Source organism: Rhinolophus sinicus, linkage group LG03, assembly GCF_036562045.2.
Source record: "Rhinolophus sinicus isolate RSC01 linkage group LG03, ASM3656204v1, whole genome shotgun sequence".
NCBI classification, from domain to species: Eukaryota; Metazoa; Chordata; class Mammalia; order Chiroptera; family Rhinolophidae; genus Rhinolophus; species Rhinolophus sinicus.
The window spans coordinates 791,964-813,160 of NC_133753.1; the positions used below are offsets into that span (position 1 = coordinate 791,964).

General features: G+C 55.7%; 1 protein-coding gene across 10 annotated transcripts in view; it reads right to left on the reverse strand.

Moving 5' to 3' along the window:
- The window catches only part of PACS2 (phosphofurin acidic cluster sorting protein 2), a 53,334-nt gene that overhangs the window by 19,890 nt on the left and 12,247 nt on the right, over positions 1 to 21,197 (reverse strand). For all 10 annotated transcript variants that reach the window (XM_074326752.1, XM_074326756.1, XM_074326751.1 and 7 more), the window contains exons 2-4: positions 3,918 to 4,005; positions 1,792 to 1,881; positions 560 to 685 (exon numbers count right to left, since the gene is read on the reverse strand). In XM_074326752.1, the coding sequence (XP_074182853.1) occupies positions 560 to 685; positions 1,792 to 1,881; positions 3,918 to 4,005 (304 nt within the window). The remainder of the gene's footprint in view (positions 1 to 559; positions 686 to 1,791; positions 1,882 to 3,917; positions 4,006 to 21,197) is intronic.

The window sequence follows — 21,197 nt, forward strand, 5'->3', positions numbered from 1 at the left end:
AGGTTGCCCGCCTGCCCGAGGGCCACAGCCGCAGCGAACTATGTGAAGACGGCAGCTCCCAGACATGACCACTAGCCCACGGGATATGACTACTTGTCTGTGAGGACCACGGAGACTGGCCACCTGCCTGTGGCCCTGCCATGCCCCATGCCAGGTGGTCACCCACAGCTCCACGTCCCTGATGCCCCCCCATGACCGTGAAGGCCCCGAAACATAAGGGCCCCTGAGCCCAGCCTGCTCCTTCCAAAGTCCTTAGAGAGCCAGAGCTCTGGAGCTGGGGGCCACGAGATCTTCCAGGACAGGTGGTTGGGGTTGGTTCTGTTCTGACACACTTCCCCTCGTTTCCTCACCAGGGGACTTCAACTTCATGTCACCCTGACCCACCCTGAGCACGTGCACCACCCTCCCGGGCGTCCCTGGTGCCGTCTGCAGCCCTGTCCTGCTGGACAGCTCACACCCAGTCCAGGCCGAAAGCTACCCTCAGCCGAAGGGCGGCCATCCCTTCAGATCCCAGCTGAGGAGGTGCTGCTAGGGCCAGGGGGCCGCCCGGCTGCCTCACCTCGGCCATGTTGATGGCGCCTGCCGCCAGCGTCTTGTAGCCCAGGATGGTCCGGTTCTTGTACCGCTTCCTCCGCTGCAGCATGACCTGCAGCCTGTTACCGTCTCTCTTCAGGAAGTGAGGGTACTGTGGGGGAGGGGCGCTGTCACACAGGCCCCCCCACAGGGTCCTCACTGGCTCATTGGCCACAGTCAACACTAAAAGCCACCGACAGGCAACATGCGGTTTGCCGAGGGTGTCAGGTGGCTATGCACCCAGGGCTGGTCGGGGCCACCCGGGGGGTGTGGCAGGGCTTTGAGGGACGCAGAGCTGTGTGCACGAAGGTGTTCACAGGCTCTCCTCCAAGTTCACAAGTGAAAACCAGTTTTGGCGTTGGGGCAATGGGATGGTCGTACACCGGGACTTCCACCTGAAGGCTGGACTGCGATGGTGGTTACACACTTGTGCCCGTTGCTTAAAACTCACAGAACCATATATTCAAAAAGAAGGAATTGCGCATTTTGCAAATTATGCTCCAACAAACCTGACCCCCACAAAAAGAAAAAAACCCACACAAGCCCCAGACGCGCTGTGGTGGGTGTCAGAACTGGGGTCAGGGTGCCACCCACGTGCCCCCCGGCACAGCCAGGCAGCAGGGGGCTGCGAGGGGCGGGGGACGTGGCTTTGGGGGAGGGCGCGAAGGGCCCGGCAGACCTCTCCTGTATACACTAGACCACACTTGCCTTACCCACTTACAAGGAGAAAGAGGGGTTTTGTGGGTTTGAAATGGACACTAAATACAGTTTGAATGTTTAAAGCACATGTTAGGCGAGGAGAAAGTGTATCTGCTGAATCTAAATAACACGGATCTTAAAACGACCACGAGAACAGAAACGAAGGCAGGACACGCTGCCCTCTGGGTCAGTTTGGGGCTGATCTGGGTGGACAGAGTCCAGGGGATGTTGTCTGCTTCATTCTGGGGGTGTGTGTCCCGGTCTAAAGTGAGCCCACATCCACTGCCCACACCCAGAAATACCTTGAAGGGGTCTGAGCTTATACTACGAGTCCCCACGTCCCTTCCCCATCTCTTCCCAACATGAGAATGGAAAGATTGGAACTTGGTCATTTGAGTTTCCAGCCTCACTACTCTCTTTATCATGGAACTGGCATGAAAAACTCCACCTGTTATAAAGCCAAGTGCACTGTCTATTGTTTCAGAGTAAACTGTGGGGCCGATGACATTGAGAGCCCACCTGCAGTGAGAAGGTCAGGGCCAGGTCGGTCTCCACTTGTCCACTGGGGGGCAGCACGATCTCATGGGACCGCAGGACGCGCTTGGAGCCCTGGGAGAGTAAGACAGCGTGTCATTTCAAGTGACACCAGCTAGATGTCCCCTCAGTTCTATTCAAACTCTCAGGATGAGGAGCCACAGCCTGGGGGCACGGGCTCCCGAGGGCAGCTCGACAGATTTGTCGAGAGTCCTAAAGACATCCACGCCTTTGAACCGCCCAATCCTCCTCTAGGAATCTGCCTAAGGACTGAGACGACTGAGAACAGTCACTGCAAATTTACTGCAGCCACCAAGAAATGCAGCCGTGGGTGCAGGGCGACTGGACACTGGGAAGAGCAGTGTGAGATGCCAGGCAGTTTTGAAAACACAGGACGGTGGGGGGTGAGCACCCTATAAGAGTCACCAAAGAAAACATGGCGGCCGTGTCACAGGATGTGGGACCAGAGGGCCTACAAACAGACCTGAGAAACACATGGACGCATGGGAACAAATGCGCTGCATGCCAACGAGCCTGCAGGCTCCAGGAAGTCGTCACTAAAGGGCTGTGGTGAGTGGAGTGTGAGCCACGTGTACAAAGCCATGCCCAGGCCTGGTGGGCACCCAGCACAGCGCAGGCTTGGGTCAGTGAGAAAGGCCAGCAAGATTGCTTCCTCTGGGAATTCAAACACAAGGGCCTCAGCTTGGGTGGGGACTGAGGTGACAGGAGCAGGCCAAGGACAGGTGGAGGGACATGGTGGGGTGGTTGGCATGGCCCAGCTCCTCGGACGCAGGTGCAGAGCAGGCAGACAGCAGGTGACCCAGACAGGAGGACGCCCAGAGAGAAGCCAGAAGGAGCTGAGCGTCGTGGGGGTAGGCAAGCAGCCAGTCAATGGGGGAGCTGGAGAGGCAGGGTGGCTCCCAGTGCCCTGGGACCCTGATCCTGGAGGCTCAGGCTTGGTCACGAGGGGTCTGGGAAATGGGCAGCTGGAGGAAGGGGGTCAGGCCCAGAGCCCAGCCACGGGCAGCTTCCTGAGGCCTAGCACACAGCTCTGCACGGCCTGCTGGGACGCTAAGGACTCACAACAGCATCTCCAGCAAGGATAGAATTTCTTCAGAACTTTATTTAAAAGTAATGTTTCCGGGTGGCGGCAACTGCCTGCAAAAGGGGACGGGCCTCTGCCTCCTCAGACACAAGCTTTCAGTTCGGAGGTGAGCCAAGCTCCATGGCCCCAGGTCTCTGAGCAGCTCCTGCAGGTCCGGACAGGAAGCCCTGGTGACCCACGGCCAGTCCCGAGCACTCATATGGGGCCACAGACGTGGGCTCCAGCAGGCTGGGCCTGGGTGTCCTACGAGGACAGGCACCGGTACCTGCTGTGGGTCCCCGCCAAGGGCATTCCCACACTTGGAGGAGACTGTGGGCTGGTGCTGGGGGACAGCGGGGAGAGGTGGATCCTACACGCTCCCACACCTGTGGGGGGATGGCCGCCAAGGGCCACAGGATGCACTCTCTGGGCAGCCCAGGGCTGAGAGCCACCTCCCAGCCTGGGCAGTGGACCTGGAACCCAGGAGCCCCTGAAAAGGCCACAATAGCCCACACGGCCGACAGGGCCCCTGCCGCCTTGGCTGCCGGGCGAAGGCAGTGCTGAGGGTTGGGCCCTCCTGAAACAGTGACCTGTTCAAACCAGACAGAGGGGGCTGCGAGGCTGGAGGAGCATTAGCGCACAGACACGAGAGGCCCTGGGTCAGGGCTAGTGGGTGACAGGCGCATGTGCAAGGAGCACGTGTGGGGCGCAGGGAGGGTCCACACTTCTGCTCCGGGAAGGCCCACCTGCAGGTGAGGTCAGCACACTCGCTTTCCTCCACCTTCCAGAATGCTGGGCTAGCCACCTGCCCCACAGGGGATGGGACTGCACCCAACGCTGCCAAAGCATCAGGACTGTCTTCCAAGCCAACTGCCCCGGTAGAGGCCCTCCCGCTCCCCGGACGCACTCGGCCCCCAGCCACCTACACAGATGTGGGCCAGGCTATCGGTGTGGCCGTGCCCTCTCGTCTCCTGGGCAGTACGGCCGTCCTGCACGGCCCAAGACGGTGGCAGAGGGAGAGCCTCACCTGCATCTTCACAGCAATCACCACTGAGATGGGCTCTTTCTCCAGCTCCTTGAAGACCACCAGCTTCTTCAAGGTCAGGCTGCACAATCTGCAAAGGGCACAGACGCGGCTCAGCGTGACTGCACCCTCCCACGCCTCCTCGTACCCCAGGAAGGCCCTGGCTACAGCTGGGCCACGCTGGACCACATGCCCTCAGCCCCCAGCCTCCCGCACTACCGTCACCCCTCTAGACTGGCCAACACCTCTCCCAGGATCCCTTGCCCAGGCCCATCCAGGCTGGGAGCCACCCTCATGGTCCCTGCATGGCAGGTAGCCCTCAGCATCCATAGGCTGTCTGCCAGGCGCCCCTCTCCAGAGAGTACTGGAGGGCGGGTTTCCCTGTTGTGGGGGGTGCTCGGTGAGGGTCTGTGGACAGTAGGCAAAAGAAGGGCGTGCCGACCAGTGGTGCCCCCACAGGCAAAGGTGCCAGTGCCCCCAGCTGTGAGGGCACTGGCCTCCCCACCCCACCGGCCCCGCCCATGCTCCCCTCTGGTCAGGGAGCTTTCCTTGACCTTTCACCTCCATCCTCTGTTCTGAGCCACACAGACTCGTGGCGATGAGTGTGGCGGACACACGTGCACCGTGTCCACTAGGCCTGAACCTCCCTCCTACAGCCCACGCACAGGCATGCGGCCCTACGCCCGTGGTCTTCCTGGAGGCAGCAGCCCCGTGAGGCACCAGGACGCAGGTGCGAGCGTGTGTGCAGACCCACATCCGGCGGCCAGGGTTGCACGTCTCAGAGGCCCCGGCTCCCCTCCACTCAGGCGTCAGCCTGCGGGCTCGCAGGAGAGCGACAGCTGCATAAGGGTGACTGCACAACCATCCAACATGTCACTGTCCACCAGCATACGTTCAAGGGCCAGGGCCAACTCCCAAGGTCTGTGCTGGAGTCCCATTTGGGAAATCCAGACTTTCCGTGCCCACCTGAGTTGTTGCTCGGCCCCCAAGGTACGCATTGAAACCCCAAGCAGCAGGACAGACACCAGACACAGCCAGGCCACGTGGTACAGCTGTTTACTGCCATCAAACTGACACTGTGCTCTGCTGTCTCTGTGCCGGTAAACAGGGCGTGAGGACACAGTGGGTCAGAAGGAGGACCCCGCACACGCCTACATCCAGACGGCAGGGAGCCACGCATGAGGCAGGCGGGCATGGGTCTGGGAATAGGGCCTGGGCATAAGCAATCAGAGACCTTGGAACCACATACTTCAGGAGCCCCTGAGCGCTTGGCCACCACGCACGGAGCCAAGACAGACCCACCCTGTCCAGGCAGAGCCGAGACCCGCTGCTGTCCAGACAGAGCTGAGACCCACCCTGTCCAGGCAGAGCTGAGACCCACCCTATCCAGGCAGAGCCGAGACCCGCTGCTGTCCAGGCAGAGCCGAGACCCACTGCTGTTCCGTGGCCAGAGTTGCTCATGTTCCCTGGGTCCAGAGCCCACACCTGAACGCCCTCCTTATCCAGTCCTCAACACCAAGTCACCATCCCCTGCCCTAAACACCAGAACAGGCAGTAGACGACTAGGGACAGCCCCGGTGCCCGAGGGGCCGTTGGTCCTCAGCTATTTACACTGCCATGCCAAGCCATGCCTTTCCATGGAAACCCCCATAAAAACTCTGGTCTCGGCCTCTGCCTCGCTCTCTCTGCCTGACTGTCCCTGGTGCTTCCCCCCAAGGCCCCGTGTGGCATGGCAAACCTCTTGTTCCCAAAGCACTGTAAGTGACGTTAAACTTTTCTTTCAATAGCACTGACCGCTCTGCATGGTCACACAGTCACCTTTATAAATTGAAATCCAATGTTGTCTGCATTCCACTGAGCCCAAAGGAGCCAGGAGACAACCTTCCCCAGGCTGTGACGCCCTGATTTGAAGGCAGGGACAGCTCCAAGTTGGAGTGCCATGGGGGGGGCTGACACTTCGCACAGCAGGGCCCCCCTCACAGCTCCCAGTCTGGCCCATCCACCCACCAGGGCCGCTCTGATTCCTTGGGCTCCGCCTCACTGAGCAAACAAACTTGCCAGGAAAAAAGACGGTGAAGACAGATTACATGAGTTAATTTTCACCAAGACGGGCCACAGCCTGGGCCATAAAACAATGTGAATGAGTTTAAAGAACTGAAATCACATAAAGTGTGTTCTCTGACCAAAATGGTGCTAACTGGAACTCAATGCTAGAAAGGTCGCTGGGGAACACCAGCTACCTGGGAAACTAAACAGCACACCCCTAAATGGCCTACCAGCCAGAGGAAGTGTTGACGGAAACCAGAAATACTTTGTGTGGAACGAAAGTGGAAGGAAAGCCATGTGTCACGCCGCTAAGCGCTGCCACAGAAGGTGCCACCACGCCAAAAGCTCACACTGGAAAAGAAGGACGGTGTCAAGGACACCCTGTGAGACACGAGGAGAAGGAGAGTGCGTTAAACCCAAAGTGAAGTCAGAGACAGAACAGAGGCAGCCAACCCCGAAGTGGGTTCTTTCAGAAGATCAGTAACATGGTAAAACCTCTAGCCAGACAAAAAATTAAAAGAGAGAAGGAAAAAATGACCAGGATCAGGAATAGAAGGGCCATCAGCACAGAGCTAACTCCCGTGAGTGGTCAGGACAGACGTCGATCTGAGAACCTGGACGAAGGGCAGAAAGCCACCTGGACTCACCGAGACGAACAGACCATCTGAACAGCCTAGTGCATTAAAGAGCTTGAATTAACAGTTAAAAGCCTTCTGAAGGAGAAAACTCAGGCAAATGAACGATATAATACCAATTGTACATAAGATCTTCCAGAAAACAGAAGAGGAAGGAACACTTCAATTCATTTTATGAGGTTAGCAATTACTCTGACAGCAACACAAGAAAAAACCTACAAAGAAGAAAACTGCAGACCAGTATTCCTTCATGAACATAGATTTTTAAATCTTCGACCAAACTGAACTCAGCCACATACAAAAGGAGTGATGCCTACAATGGCACGAGCGAGTGGGGCTTGTCCAGGAGTGCAAGGCTGGCTCAACACTTACTTGAAAATCATTCGCCACAACAAGCCTACTGAGGAAAACCATGACATCTCCTCAACTGACCCAGAAAAACTGACAAAATTCAATACCCATTTGTGATTAAGAAGTCTTGGGGAACTAGGAATGGATGGGAACTTCCTCAACCTGACGAAGAGCACGTCCAAAGGACATGGAGCTGACATGGAGCTGGAAAGCCAGGGATGGATGACGGGCCCTTATGACTGGAGACAGGCAAAGCCACGCCCTGTCACCACGGCCCCCGCGTGGCGCTGCGGCCTGCCCAGTGCAATAAGACAAGAAAAGGAAATAACAGGAGACGGTTGGAGAGAACAGACTCCTCGTCTGCAGACAGCCTGCGCATCCTGTCGACGATCCCCAGGAAGGTAGAAAAATGTGAAAACAAGCGCCCAGAACCTGTGAGCTTAGCAAGGTCATGTCATACGAGTGTAATACATAAAAATGTCCATTTACAGTGGCTCCAAAACCAAAAGTAAATACCCAAATCTAACAAAACAAACGCAGGCTCTGAGTGCTGAAAACTCCCGACAGCCGATGCTGGGGATCCAGGAGCTAAACAAAGAGGCGCACCATGCCCCACAGCGGACCTGCAGGTTTAAGGCAAGTCCAAGGAGGCCACGGCAAGCCTTTTCCGCAGGTATCAATCACCTGATTTTAAAATTGATGTGGAAAAGCAAAGGAACCAAAACAATCAAAATAACTGGGAAAAGGAGAATGAGGTACGTTGGGCCCTGTCTCTACCTGCCATGGAGACTTGCTGTGAACCCACAGTGATCACGATGGTGTGGTGTCAACAAAAGGGAAGGCACGTACATTAACAGAACAGGAAAGCTAAGTTTGATAAACTGACTTCATCAAAATTTAAAACTTTGCTCTGTGGAAAACACCGTTAAGAATGGAAAGATACGCTGAGAGGGAGAAAATATTTGCAGATCACGTTGGACAAAGAGCTTTATCCACAATATATAGAGAACTCCTCAAACTCAACAACCCAACTAAAAATGGGCAAAAGATGTGAACAGACACGTCACCAAAAAGGCAAGGTCAGTAAAGCAGCGCTGCAACACACGCCCGCCATTAATGGTGAGGAGGCAAACACAGCGGAAAGCCACACGGACAGCGAGCGACAGAGCAAGGCCAAGGCCTTCAGTGCACGGGGAGGCGGGGAGGCACCACTGTACCCTGTCGCTGGGGACCCCGGGTCACACACAGGCTCCCTGGGCACAGCCCCTGCGCAGACCTCCCCAGGGAACGCATCGCGTCACAGCAGATGTTCATTACCGCAGACCGGGACTGACCTGCAAGTCCCTCAGACCCATCCATCCGCGAGCGCAGTGCAGGGCGACAGGGGCACAGGAGATGGGAAGCCTCGGTGCACGCACGCGCTGGCCCTCAGAGGCGCGACACAGAGAAGCTGTGGCAGGCGGATGGCGCCCGCGTCTTCGCGTGCCGTAGTCATGGGCCAGAGCAGAACGGAGACCCCATGGCGGACAGGATTGGTGATGGCCATGGGGCTGCAAGGGGGCTGGCCTGGGAGGGAACTGCCCAGTGTTCTGAGCCTGATCGAGGGGGGTGATGGGACTCGGGTCAGAGCTGTACACACAGCTAGACCGTATTAAATTGCACAGCAGGCAAACTTTAAAAAGCAAATTTTCAAACGTTAAAGAAACCACAAGACCTAAGGGACACATCAGCTAGTTCAAACAATGGGCCTGATTTACACCGTGCTTCGTCTACACCAGTTACAAATGCGTCCCTGACACACATTTGGGGGTGGGGATCTCAGGGTCTGGAGCTCTGGCTTCCGGGAACTACTCAACCTCTATTTCTAGTTTCCATCCCTTAGCTTGTTTGACTGGGAAGGCGGGTGCGTCTAGTGTGTGCTGTCCACAGCGTGGAGACGGTTCTGGCTAGTAGCACAGTGGCACTCCCCTGGGACGTGTCCTTGTCACAGCAACTCAGAGGTCACGAGGCCAGCTTTCAGTGGTGCAGAGGGGCTCCTCCTCTTAGCCCCGAGGGGCCCTCATGCCGACAGCTCCCGCTTTGGAGGCACATTTCCCTTGACTGTGGACACCCACAGCCGCTATGATTTTCCTTCTTTTTTCCCCCTAAGAGACGTTCAAGCTGATGCTATTAGTGCAAACAACACTAAAAGCATAAAAAGAATCATTTGCATACAGAAACTGACCCACAGCAACAGAACAAAGGTGTTTGTTTTCTCGCCAATACTGTTCTGAGATAAAGGTCTGAGGGCTGGATTGTAGCCAGTAGTTATACTTGGCCCTCAAGGAAATCATGAGCAAGTACATTCAAAACCCACAAACCGTGACTCATCACTAACCTGGGGATGTTGTTCCACAGAACAGGCTGCTATCGGAACAGATCAGTAGTAAGGGAAGGAAGCCAGTGTGTTAATCGCAGTCAGTGTGAAGTACAAGCCCTGCAGCTTCCACGCAGAGGGGACCCCTCCACACCTGGGCCTCCCTCCCCCATCTGCTCAGCGCAGGAGTGGGCAGAGCCAACTGATACCTCACCTGAAGAAACAGGATTCTGCTTTGTTTTCTAAAACAGAAGTGTTCGACTAGAAAAATTGGAGTGATGCCACAAACCCCACATATCCAACAAGAATTAACTTCTGATCTTTTTAAAGATGACCAGAACCAGAGAAACCCGTGTACGCTCTCCCCACCCTCCCTCCTTTCTCTCTGAGGAATCACCATCTGGAGGAGAGTCTCCTTCCAGGACACTGTCAGCTGTCCCTAAACTTCGGTCTCCCCACCCTCCATTGGTAGCTGGGTGTCATTCGGCTGCCAAGCCAGACCTCGGTCCTGTTCCCAGGCACTGAGCAGGCCAGGGGCGGCACCTGAGCAGAGGTGTCCATCACCTCCTGGGCAGCACCTTGCTGGCTGTCTCTCCTCTGGCTGCGATGGCAGGAACTAGGCAGCCAGGTCAGACACAGGTAGAAGCCATGTGTCGAGGATGGCAGAGCCCCGGCCCAGCCCTGGAGCACAGACCCCTGCAGTTACACGAGGCAGCAACAGCAGGCAGCTCTGTTTCCTGCCCGTTTTAGAAACGTGGGCTGCACAATCAGCTGCCGGGCTCGCCATGGTTTCCCTACATACGCATGTACATGGCAGTGTTGTTTCTTCGATCATGTGGCTAGGGCCACCCTGCGTGTGCCTCTGCAACTTGGCACCAACATCTCGTTTCTTTCAGACAGCTGGGGACGCTAGGTCACACAGCAAATGTTCATATCCCTGGCTGCTGTATACTTATTTAGTGTAGTTGACACTTTCTCCACCTTCCTTAGCCGCAGTGAACCCATTCCAAGACCCCTAGTGGATGCCTGAAACTGCAGATAGTACCAAACTCTATATATCATATGGTTTTTCCTGCACATACATATGATAGTTTAATTTATAAATTAGGGAGACTAAGAGATCAATAACAATAAAACAGAACAACTGCAACAGCATACTGTAATAAAAGTTATGTGAGTGTGGTCTCGCTCTCGGAATATCTTACTGTGCTGCGCTCATGGCTTCTCTTCAGTGCGTCCAAATTGCCAGCATCACTGTTCCTGCCCTTCCGGCCATAGTCAAGTACAATCAGGGTGACCTGCACATTGGCCCTGCGATACTGACAGCCAATCCGGTCACGAAGCCAGCTCCTCTGTGACAACTGGGTGGGGGTGTGTACCAGGTGCAGACGCAGGACACGGATGAGTCACGTCCCGGGAGGACGCAGCAGGATGCTGGAGAGTCATCACCCTGCTCAGAATGGCGCACAATTGACAACCTACGAATCACTTTACTTCTGGAATTGTCTACTTAAAATTTCGGACCTTGTTGACCGTGGGTAACTCAAACGTACAAACTTGCTATGGGCTGTGTGGGCGCTTCCTGGCATCACCCAGCGAATGGGGTTGCTGCGCCTGCACCCTGCACACTGGGAACCCGTCTGGGGTCCACCACACTGCTCTCCCAAGTCGTGGGGCTCGTGTGACTCCTATTGGCCCATTTGAGTCCCACACGTCATGATGTCAGTGTCCTCAGGTGCCTTACCAAACGCCACAGACAGCGGCTTACACAAGTCAGTCATTTCTCAGCTCTGAGGCTGGAAGTCTGCGACCGCGATGCCAGCAAGGTCGGCTTCTTCTGGTCAGAAGGGTGTTCCGGGCCTCGGCCTGCTGATGGCTGCCCTTTCACGGCCCCTTCACACGGCCGTCCCTCTGCATGGGACCCCTGGTGTCTGCCTCTGTCCAAACCCCTTAGCACACCGGTCATACTGCATCAGGGCCACCGTAAGGACCTAATGTTCACTCAATCACATCTTTCAAGGCTCCGTCTCTAAATGCAGTCACATTTCCCGAGGCACTAGGACAGTTAAGGATTCAACATGTGAACTTGGGAGGGGGCACAACTCAGCCTGTGACACTCGCTGACACGCAAACGACCAGCGTCATTAGATCTGGGGGTCTGACGTGACTCCCCTGTGGCTTCCTCTGTAGGAGGCTGTGCCACTGTCCAGGTGTGCACTGGCCATGGGCACTTCCTGTGGCCCTCGCCGGTTCATATCCTATTGGACTGGCATTTTCTTACTGTCTAGATATAATCGTTGGCTTATGTATTGCATACATCATCTCCTAGCTGTAGACCGTCACATAAATGGGTTTCTAAAAAATGTTTACAGAAGTAAATGCATGTCTTTTATGATTGATGCTTCCCAGATACTATGCTCTGTCATTCCACTTCCTTCGTCCCAGTTGTTTTACCTTCTCTTCTCATACTGAGGTCACCCGTCCACTTAGAGTTGTGGCTGTGAGAGTGACTTGATTGTATTATTTCCTATGTGATGTCCAATTGCCCCAAACCACCTACTCAGGAGCACAGCCTCTCCCTACTGCCAAGTACGGCCATCTCTGAAGGGATGTGCGGTCTGCGTCTTTCTGTGCTCTGCCAATTTCATACCATTTCAATCGGTGTGGCTCATTTAAATACACCTGCTAAGGGAAATACTCCCCAACGCAAACACATTTTTCGCTCACCTGTTTCAGATAAATGTTAGAGTTAGCCTGCCAAGTTCTATTCCTATGTGGAATTTTATGAAATTGAATTGCATTTAGGGAGAACTGACATCTTCAGGTCGCTGAGTCTGCCTGTCAGGTGCTTTACGTCCTGGAGGACGTCATTAGGTGCTTCTCCTGGGAAAGTCTTCAACGCCCTGTGTTCAAATTATTCCTGGATAGCTGCTAGTTGCTCTCATGAATAACACTCCTCTTATTTTCCGATTATTGCAGCTATTTCAACAGTACTGATTCCGTATGCTGACCTCATATCGATCACCTTCCGGTCTTCTTCTTGGCCCTAATTATTTGCATACTCTCTCACATTGTCCTTTTGAGCTGCCAACGGCAACTTTGTTTCTTTGAGCTCCATCCTATTTACTTTCTGGGTCTTGTTGCACCTTTCTTCTTGATTTTAAAGGTAATGTTTCTAATGTTTAAGGACAGTGACAGCAGCGCTGTGAACGTCCTGCAGGGATGGTGTGTGCGAGGCTGCAGTAATGTGGGAGCCAGCAGCCAGCACTCGGACTGGGGCCCCAGGTGCACACTTCAGTAAAATGGCAAATGAATGAACAGCCACACGTAGACGCTCACCCTGGACAGTGCAGCCCTGGAGATTGCTAACAGGTACACTACAGCAGGCAACAGTTCAGTTTATTTCTGAGTCCCTAAGGAAGTACGCTGAATTTCACCAGATGCTTTTTCTGGATATAGTATGATCTTTCAATCTGCAAAGCGGTAAGTTAAAATAACTATTCTGACGTTAAATAAATCACCACACATCCCAGAAGTAGTTCCTACTTTTTATATGTTGCAGGGGTTTGGGGTCCACATGTGACTTAGCATGTTCACACCTGTGTTCCCAAGTGCATTACCTTGCTCTCTCCCTGCTGCTGCCCTTGGGCACCTCCATGACCCAGCTGCCCTTGTCATCCTTCCTTAACCTTTCCAGTCTCTGGACTACATCATGTGAGATAGGGCTTATTTCCTGAAGATCTGGAGAAATTCATCCATAAAACCATCTGGTGCTCTCTGGGGAGAGAGCAGGTTTCCACGTGATTGGTCTCTTTACATTTTCTATTTTACTAAGTCAATTACTAATTCACATTTTTTCTACTAAATTAGCCCACTTACCAACTTTCCCTGTGGGTTGACAATGTTTACCCTGTATTTCCGGGTTTCAACTCCGACTTCAGCCGTACGACCCACCCCACAGCCATCTGGTGCATTCTCCTTTCCTCTCACTCGTTTTCCTAGAGGCCTCTCCTGGCAGCAGCTGGCTTCCGACACATCCAGCATTGTTTCTCCTTCATTACGTGTTGCTCTTTATTACGTCTGCTCCTCTAATTTTTTATTCTCTCTGTTCTTTATGTAACTTGACTTGGATGCTCCTGTGACCGAATGCTGACCTCTCACCTTGAATATTTGCATTTCAAACGAGCAGTCTGTTCTCAGAATTAACACTGACTGCTCCACACGGCAGTCCACCACCTGCTCACTCGGGGCTTCTCCAACCCCCTTCGGGACGAGCAGCCAGCTTAGCGCCCCACTTCACAAGAGCCCCACCACAGACGTGTGTCTGGGACCCACCAGCCATCCCCAGCTGCCCTCCCAGCTCCTGCCTGGCCCTGCGTCCCTCTTCATCCAAATGGATCCCAGGGGGTTTCCTGGTCATCAAGCCAGTCATGGGTGTACATCTCACACCTTGTCTTCCGTCTCTCCGGGCCATTGTGTCTGCTGCTGGCCCTGCCGTTTCAGAGCAGCTGGTCTCGCTGTCTCAGTGGGGATGGGACAGTACACCTCTCCTTCTGCAGCATCTAGTGACGCTTATCGCTACACCATCTTTGGTCGGAGGCAGCCGCTGCTGTCACTGCGGACCATCCTGAGGATGAAGGCTCTTAGGCAGGAATACTGGTCTCTGGTCCTGAGAGCTGCCCTGTACACACACTTCAATCTTCAGGGCCTCTGGTTCTTGTCACGCAGGACGAGCTGGGGCTGCAGGACTTCTGGCAACTTTGAGGGACACAGATATAGCCACACGTCCCCAAGAACTTGCCAAGGGCCTGGGGAGTACGTGCAGGAAGTGAGCCATGATGGTCAGCAGAGCTGCAGAGGCACCCACCGCCCATGACAACTGGGCGCCCCAGGCGAGGCTGTGTTGGCTGAAGGCAGGTTGTGAGCACCTCAGAACCACCTCCTGCCATCAGGTGGGCTCCCAGGAGACCGGGCGATCCAGCTGGCTCCAAGGTCCCTTTTTGTGGATGTCTGTCTGTCAGCACCAACACCAGCTGCTGTGGTGCCCCCATGTTCCCAGGCCTTTTGCAGTGCGGGGCACCCACAGGCTGGAGCTCCTGGGTCGCGAGCTGCGGCCCTGCGCTGCCTGATGCCCGCCCCACCCGGAAGGCTGGCACGCCTCCAGGGGCTGGTCCTCGCCCAGCCCAGAGCCACACAGCTCCAGGCCACGGACAGAAGGGCTGGCCTGGGCACCAGACAGAGGCTGGAAGGTTGTGTTGTAAGGGCCAGAGTCTGGAGAAAGAGGGATGTGCTGGCAAGGTCAGAGGGGAGAGCAGTGGGGGAAGGACAGGAAAGCGGGGATTTCCAGGGGTGGCCGCGTCCACTCAGGAGCTGACCTGCACTGGTGGACTCCAAGGGGAGAGACAGAAGGGCATCCAGTGGCCTGGGGTTCATGTTGCTGGGCCTAGGCCCTGGGGGGCAGGGATCAAGGGTGGATGGACACAGCCCTGCGACTCTGGACAGAAGGCCAGTGGGGACATGGTGAGGGGGGAGCACCCTGAGAACGGGAAAACGGGGACAGCAGTGTCACTCAACAAGGCCCCTGGGGGCGGGAACACACACAGCCCAGGGGAGCAGGGATGAGGGGCTTGGAGTTCAGACTCTGGTGGGGCCCCTGAGGTCAGGCACCACAGCCCAACAGCCCAGGTTTTTGTGAGCTGCAGAACAAGTGACATTTCAGAAAGTTCGCAGAAGCCTGGTTTTGAAGCAGTTTTCATACATGGAGGCCTGCAAGGCAATTCCATGTCAAGAGGACAGTCGCATGGTTACTGCACCTCAGGGGCTGGATGGCGGGTCCCACCCACTCTGCCAAGTCCCCTCTGTGGGCCCCACACGCAGCCACACAGCAGAAGGAAGCAGGGCCCCTCATGGCCCACGCCCCGTCCCTGCGTCCAAGAAGCCTGGCCAGCACCAGCGCCCCAGTCCCAGAACAAAGACCTCAGCCCATTCACCTTGGGAACCCCAATTCCCAGTGTGTGGGGGCAGAGAGCGAGGCCTGAAATAGCACAAAGTGGCAGTTTTCTCTTTGGAAGACTGTCCCCCATGTCCCAGCATGTGTGATGCAAACCAGAGACTGGAGGGCCCCCCAAGTATCTGGGCAGAGGGGGTGGTACCTCCTTTAAACCACCACCCTATTCAGGAGCTGGGGCAGCAGGCAGGTACTCTGGGATCCTGGCTCCACTCAGCTGCAGGAGGGCACTCGCGGGGGAAGGGTGGGGACAGGCTCTCCAAGAAGGGGCCCTGGGGCTCTGGGAGGGCAAGGTGTGAGCAAGGGCAGGCCCTGCCCAGGGGGCTGGAGCCCATGCGGACCAGCTGCACCCACAGCCCAGCCAGGCCAGTGAAGGCAGCGCCGGTCAACACCGAGGGTTCTGGCTTAACTTTTCCCCCAGGAGGGGGTGTTAGTTGCTACAGCGTTATTTGGGGAATAGTTTGGCAATGTCTAATTTTATCTTTTTTTTATAGTGGTAAAACATACATAAAATTTTACCATTTTAAGTGCACAGCTCAGTGGCATTAAGCACTTTCACTGTTGTGCGACCATCGCCACCCTCCGTCTCCAGAACGTTCTCTTCGTCCCAATCTGAACCTCTGTCCCCATTAAACACTCACTGCCCAGTCCCTCCTCCCCCGGCCCCAGCACCACCATCTACTTCCTGTCTCTGTGGACCTGACTCCTTGAGGGACCTCAGACGTAGTCGGACAATGAAGTTCGCGAACTCATCCTAGAGAAAGTGCTACATACCTTATTGCTGAATTTCACTACGGTCACCTTCCAAGCACTCCCCTTGGGAAGCTGTGCACTGACGCCAGCGCCTAGTCCACCCTTCAAAGCAGTTTTGGGACTCTTTCTGGAATGGCCATCAGAACTGTCGTCACATTACCCTTGATGTCCTGAGTGTCATCAAAACGTCTTCCTTTCAGTATTTCCTTTATCTTCAGGTAAAGAAAGAAGTCACTGGGGGCCAGATCAGGTGAGTAGAGAGGATGTTCCAATACAGTTATTTGTTTACTGGCTAAAAACTCCCTCACAGACAGCGCCCTGTGAGCTGGTGCATTGTCGTGATGCAAGAGCCGTAAATTGTTGGTGAAAAGTTCAGGTTGTTTTTGTCTAACTTTTTCACGCAGCCTTTTCAGCACTTCGAAATAGGAAACATGGTTAACTGTTTGTCCAGTTGGTACAAATTCATAACGAACAATCCCTCTGAATAAAAACAGGTTAGCAACATCATTGCAACAAGTCTGCGAACTTAACTGTCAGACCTCATATGAGTGGATCACACAGGATTTGTCCCCTCTGTGACTGCCTGTTTCCCTGAGCCTAACGTCTTCAAGGTCCATCCGTGTCGCAGCAGGTGTCAGGGTGTCCGTCCTCTTTAAAGCTGAAAGACGTCCGAGTGTGTAGGTGGACCAGGTGGCTTACCCATCAGCCGCCATGGACACTTGGTGGCTTCCTTGTCTTGGCACCGGTGAAGCGTGCCGCTGTGAGCGTGGGGCACCAACGCCTATCTACGTTGTTTCACTTCTAGGACACACACAGGGGACACTGCGGGGTGGCATGGTCAGTTTGTACTAAGTGCTTTAAGGACACCCCACTGTCTCCCACGGTGGCTGCATCATTTTACACTGTTGTGCACGGGGGCTGGTTTTTAAACTTTTGATTAAAAACTTGCTAAGAAGGGTTTCCCCACAAACAGGGCTATCTCACCCAACGGTGCCCTAGCCCTGCTGCGCGCAGGGGACAAGCATGTGCCTTGCTCGCTGAGCCGATTCTGGGCAGTGACACTCTTCTTCAGACTGAAATGTGACGTTCTCGCGAACGAAGTCAGAGCCGGGCGGGCGGCCGCAGGAGCATGGCCGCAGTGCCAAGGGCAGACGAGGGGCTGATGTAGCCAGCACAAAGGCTCTTATGGAAGCACAACAAAAGGACAAACGGCCCACAGAAAGGAGGGAGGAGGCCGGCAGAGGCCCCGCTCACACACAGGCCCTCGGGCCCCACAGCCTCAGGCTGGCGGGCCTGCTCCTGCACCCGGAGCCCAGCTGAGCTCTCCTCAGAAGAGTTGCAGCACTTCAGGGGGTCCCCCCGCCACCAACTCGGGGCACCTTCCCATGCACCTGCGATTTCTGGCCGCCCAATGAGCTGGAGTGTGAGTCCCTAAGCCCCAGGGAGTGTCTCCTCCCCAGCGAGGGGCTGTCCACAAGGCGTCCACTCGCCCAACGCCCAGCAGACACCCCTGAGCCTGCCATCCCATTTTCCTGGGGACGCTTCCGCCATGAGCAGCCACGCATCACACCCGCTCGCCTGCCTGGCTGGTGTCCTCCAGTCTAGAAACATCCGTCCTCCTTTCTTACAGCTTTTTGTGGTAAAACATGTACCATATTCCCAACTAGCCTGGCTGATAGTGGCATCTTCCTGCAGACATTTCAAACCGGTAACTGTTATATGAAAGGAAAATAAACACAGATGAAAGCCGGAAAATAAACAAACAAAAAAACACCATAAAATCGCCATTTCAACCATCTTGTGTAGAAATTGGCGGCAGGCAGCACAGATGCATGTCAAGCGGCCCTCCCCTCTGATTCCAGAACATTTTCTCTGCGCTCTGCCCAGCCTCCGGTGGCAGCCCTTGGTCTGTGCTCTGGCCATGCAGTCACCCACGGTGGCCTCAGTGCCTGCCTCCCGCGCAGCAGCACGCTTTCCGGATTCACCACACCGGGGCGTCAGGCCTGCTCTCCTTGCCAGGCCAAGTAACACTCCACTCGGGGCAGAACATGTGCTCACGCACTCACCCACCGATGGCCACCTGGGCTCGTTCCAGCTCTGGGGAACCGTGAAGAAAGGTGCTATGAACATCGGTGGACAGCTTTCTGTCCGAGTCCCTGTTCCCGTCCTTTGGAAAGAGTGACTTGCTGGGTCACATGGTGACTGCCTAACCCTCTGAGGGGCTGCCCCAATTCCCGTTCCCAGCAGCAGTGCCCAGCTGGAGGCCTGGCACAGAGCCAACCACACGGGCCAAGGAGGGACCCTGGCCGGGCCCAGCCCCCCACAACAGGGTAGGGCCCTCGTAGGCACGGAGGGCATTTATGGGTTTGTAAAAAATGCAGCAGTGTCTGGCTGGCCCTGTGACAACACTGACATCGCCGTTTTCTGCCAGGCACGTGGGGACATGAGGGGTGTGCCTCTGTGGCCCCAAATGCGCTAAGTGTCTTGTGGGAGGAAAAACTAAGGGGCCTTTTGTTTCCAGGGCTGACCTGCCTGTGCTGTTGCGTGTCTGTCCTAGTGGGAGGTGGAGCTCTGCACTGGCAGTTGGCCAGGCGGCCCCCACGCCCTGCCCACCTCCCAGGCATCACGGCCCAGTGATGGTACCCATGCACTCCCCGTGGGCCCTACCAGCAGCCCGCTGCCCTGCTTGGGCCCCAGCTGTGCCCAAGGCCCACGCAGCCAGGCCACGGCACGCAGAGGCCTGCAGAGCAGCAGGCGGCCCAAAGCACTTCCGTTAAGAACGGTCCAGCAATCTTGAGAGTGTAATGCTGAGCGAAATAAGTCAGACAGAAAAAGCCGAGAACCATGTGATTTCACTGATATGTGGTATATAAACCAAAAACAACAAAAGAACAAGACAAACAAATGAGAAACAGAAACTCATAGACACAGACAATAGTTCAGTGGTTACCAGAGGGTAAGGGGGGTGGGGGGTGGGAGATGAGGGTAAGGGGGTCAAATATATGGTGATGGAAGGAGAACTGACTCTGGGTGATGAGCACACAATGGGATTTATAGATGATGTAATACAGAATTGTACACCTGAAATCTATGTAATTTTGCTAACAATTGTCACCCCAATAAATTTAAAAAATAAATTAAAAAAAAACAAAAAAAGAACGGCCCAGCAATGGAGAGCCGAGGTGTGGATGGTTGTCAGGGCCAGCTCTGCAGGAGGTGAGGGCTCAAGTTCCCCCCACACCCTGAGCACTGGTCCCCTTTCTCGGAGGCCTGAGGCGGCTGCCAGCTCTCACTGGCCCAGCTCAGCTTTCTCTGCTGTCGGAGCCTTATCTAGCTTCCTGCTGATCAGGAGAGGTCAGAGGTGCCTTCTCAGTGGCCCTGCCGCCAGCATGTGGGGCCAGGGTGGCTCCTGCAGGAGGCGAGGGACATCAGGGGCTTCATCATCCAGGCCGGGACCCCTTGGAAAGGGCAAAGGGGGAGGGGCTGGCTTGCTGTGAGCCCACCTCCCAGCCCCAGCCATGGGGTCGGGGAGGAGACGGATGGGCCAGTCTGAGGGCGGTGGTGGGCGCTGCATTCAGAGGCCTCTTCAGCACGGGCACCTGCAGTGCCGTGTGTCTGTGGGGGGCAGGGCTCCGAGGGCTGTGCAGACAACGCTGGATAACACCACACCCTCGCCAGCCAGCGACCAAGCCATTATACACAAGGGCCATCACCCATTCTGGTCCCCGCCATCAGGACCCCCGTCCTCAGGCCACATCCTGTCCTGGTGACTCAGAGGCCCAGAGGTCACTCCTTGCCCCTCCGCCTCCAGCCCAGCAGCCCCAGGCTTGCAGGCACACCTCAGCAAGAGCTGCAGGGGAACCCCACATTGTCCCGGCAGGTGAGGGCTGACGGGTCTTCCTGTCAGGAAAGAGCACCTGCCCAGGGCTTTCCCATGAGTGAGGACCTCCCGGCAAGAGGGGCTTCATTACAGCAGGGGCGGCACAAGCCCTAATGGGCAGCAGCCGGCTGCCAGGCCTGGGGTGCAGGCTAGGGAGCCCCAAAAGCACCTCGGTCAGGCCACGTGACCCTCCAGCATGGCCTGTGGCCTGGAGCTGCCACAACAGATTTCAGGGACCGAGCGATGGGCCCAGGCGGCCATGCTCCAGGCGGGAAGCGGTGGTTCAGGTGATTCTCGGTCAGGAGAGCAGGGACCGGCCAGCCACCAGCCCTGGGGTCTGCAGGGACAGGGTGCGGGCGATAGCCTCCCAGGGGCTTCTTTGCCAGCCATCTCCTGTCCCTCCCCCGACTTCCCATGGGCAGGAGCAGGGTGGGAGGGGTGCGTGCTCACTCAGGGGTGGGCCTGGAGGCAGGTACCCCTTCTTCCGGCTCCATTAACATCCAGCTTTCCCGCGGGTTCAGAGAGCGCACCTGGCCTCACCCCAGCCCAGCCCGTCCAGGCATGTCCCCAGCCCGTCCAGGCATGTCCCCAGCCCGTCCAGGCATGTCCCCAGCCCAGGCAGCGCAGTCCTCAGTGATGGGGCAGCAGAGGGGCGGGGCCCAGGGCTGACCACAGAGCGTGTGCGGCGTGTGGCCAGCCAGCAGAGCCACGATGGGGACACCCACGATGGGGCAGCCTCCCAGAGTGCCCACTCATGGGCAGACTGAGGGAGGCACAGAACTGGCCCCTGCTGGGCGTGGGGTGTAGCCATCTAGGGGGACATTAGAGTGGTACCTCGTTTTCAAACGTCTCCGTCGACAAACATTTCGGTTTACGAACGCCGTAAATTTTATGGATCTATGGCATCATTAGATAGTAAAATTCATGCTAAATTTGCAGTTTTAGGGGTTGATTTTAAAGGTCTGGAACAGATTAATCCATTTTGCATTACTTTCTATGGGGAAACCGTGCCTCGGTTTTCAAACGTTTCAGAACTGGAACAGACTTCCGGAACAGATTATGTTTGAAAACCAAGTACCACTGTAGGTGACCCTGTTTGTTGGACACCGAGGGGCAAAGGGAGGTGTGGCAGCCACAGGGTCAGCAGACGGGTAGGAGGCGAGCAGACAGAGCTGACAGGGCACAGGGCGGGCTCCACGCATCTCCGACGTCCTACACCACTTGGTCCACAAGGGCCCCAACCCAGCTCCAAGTC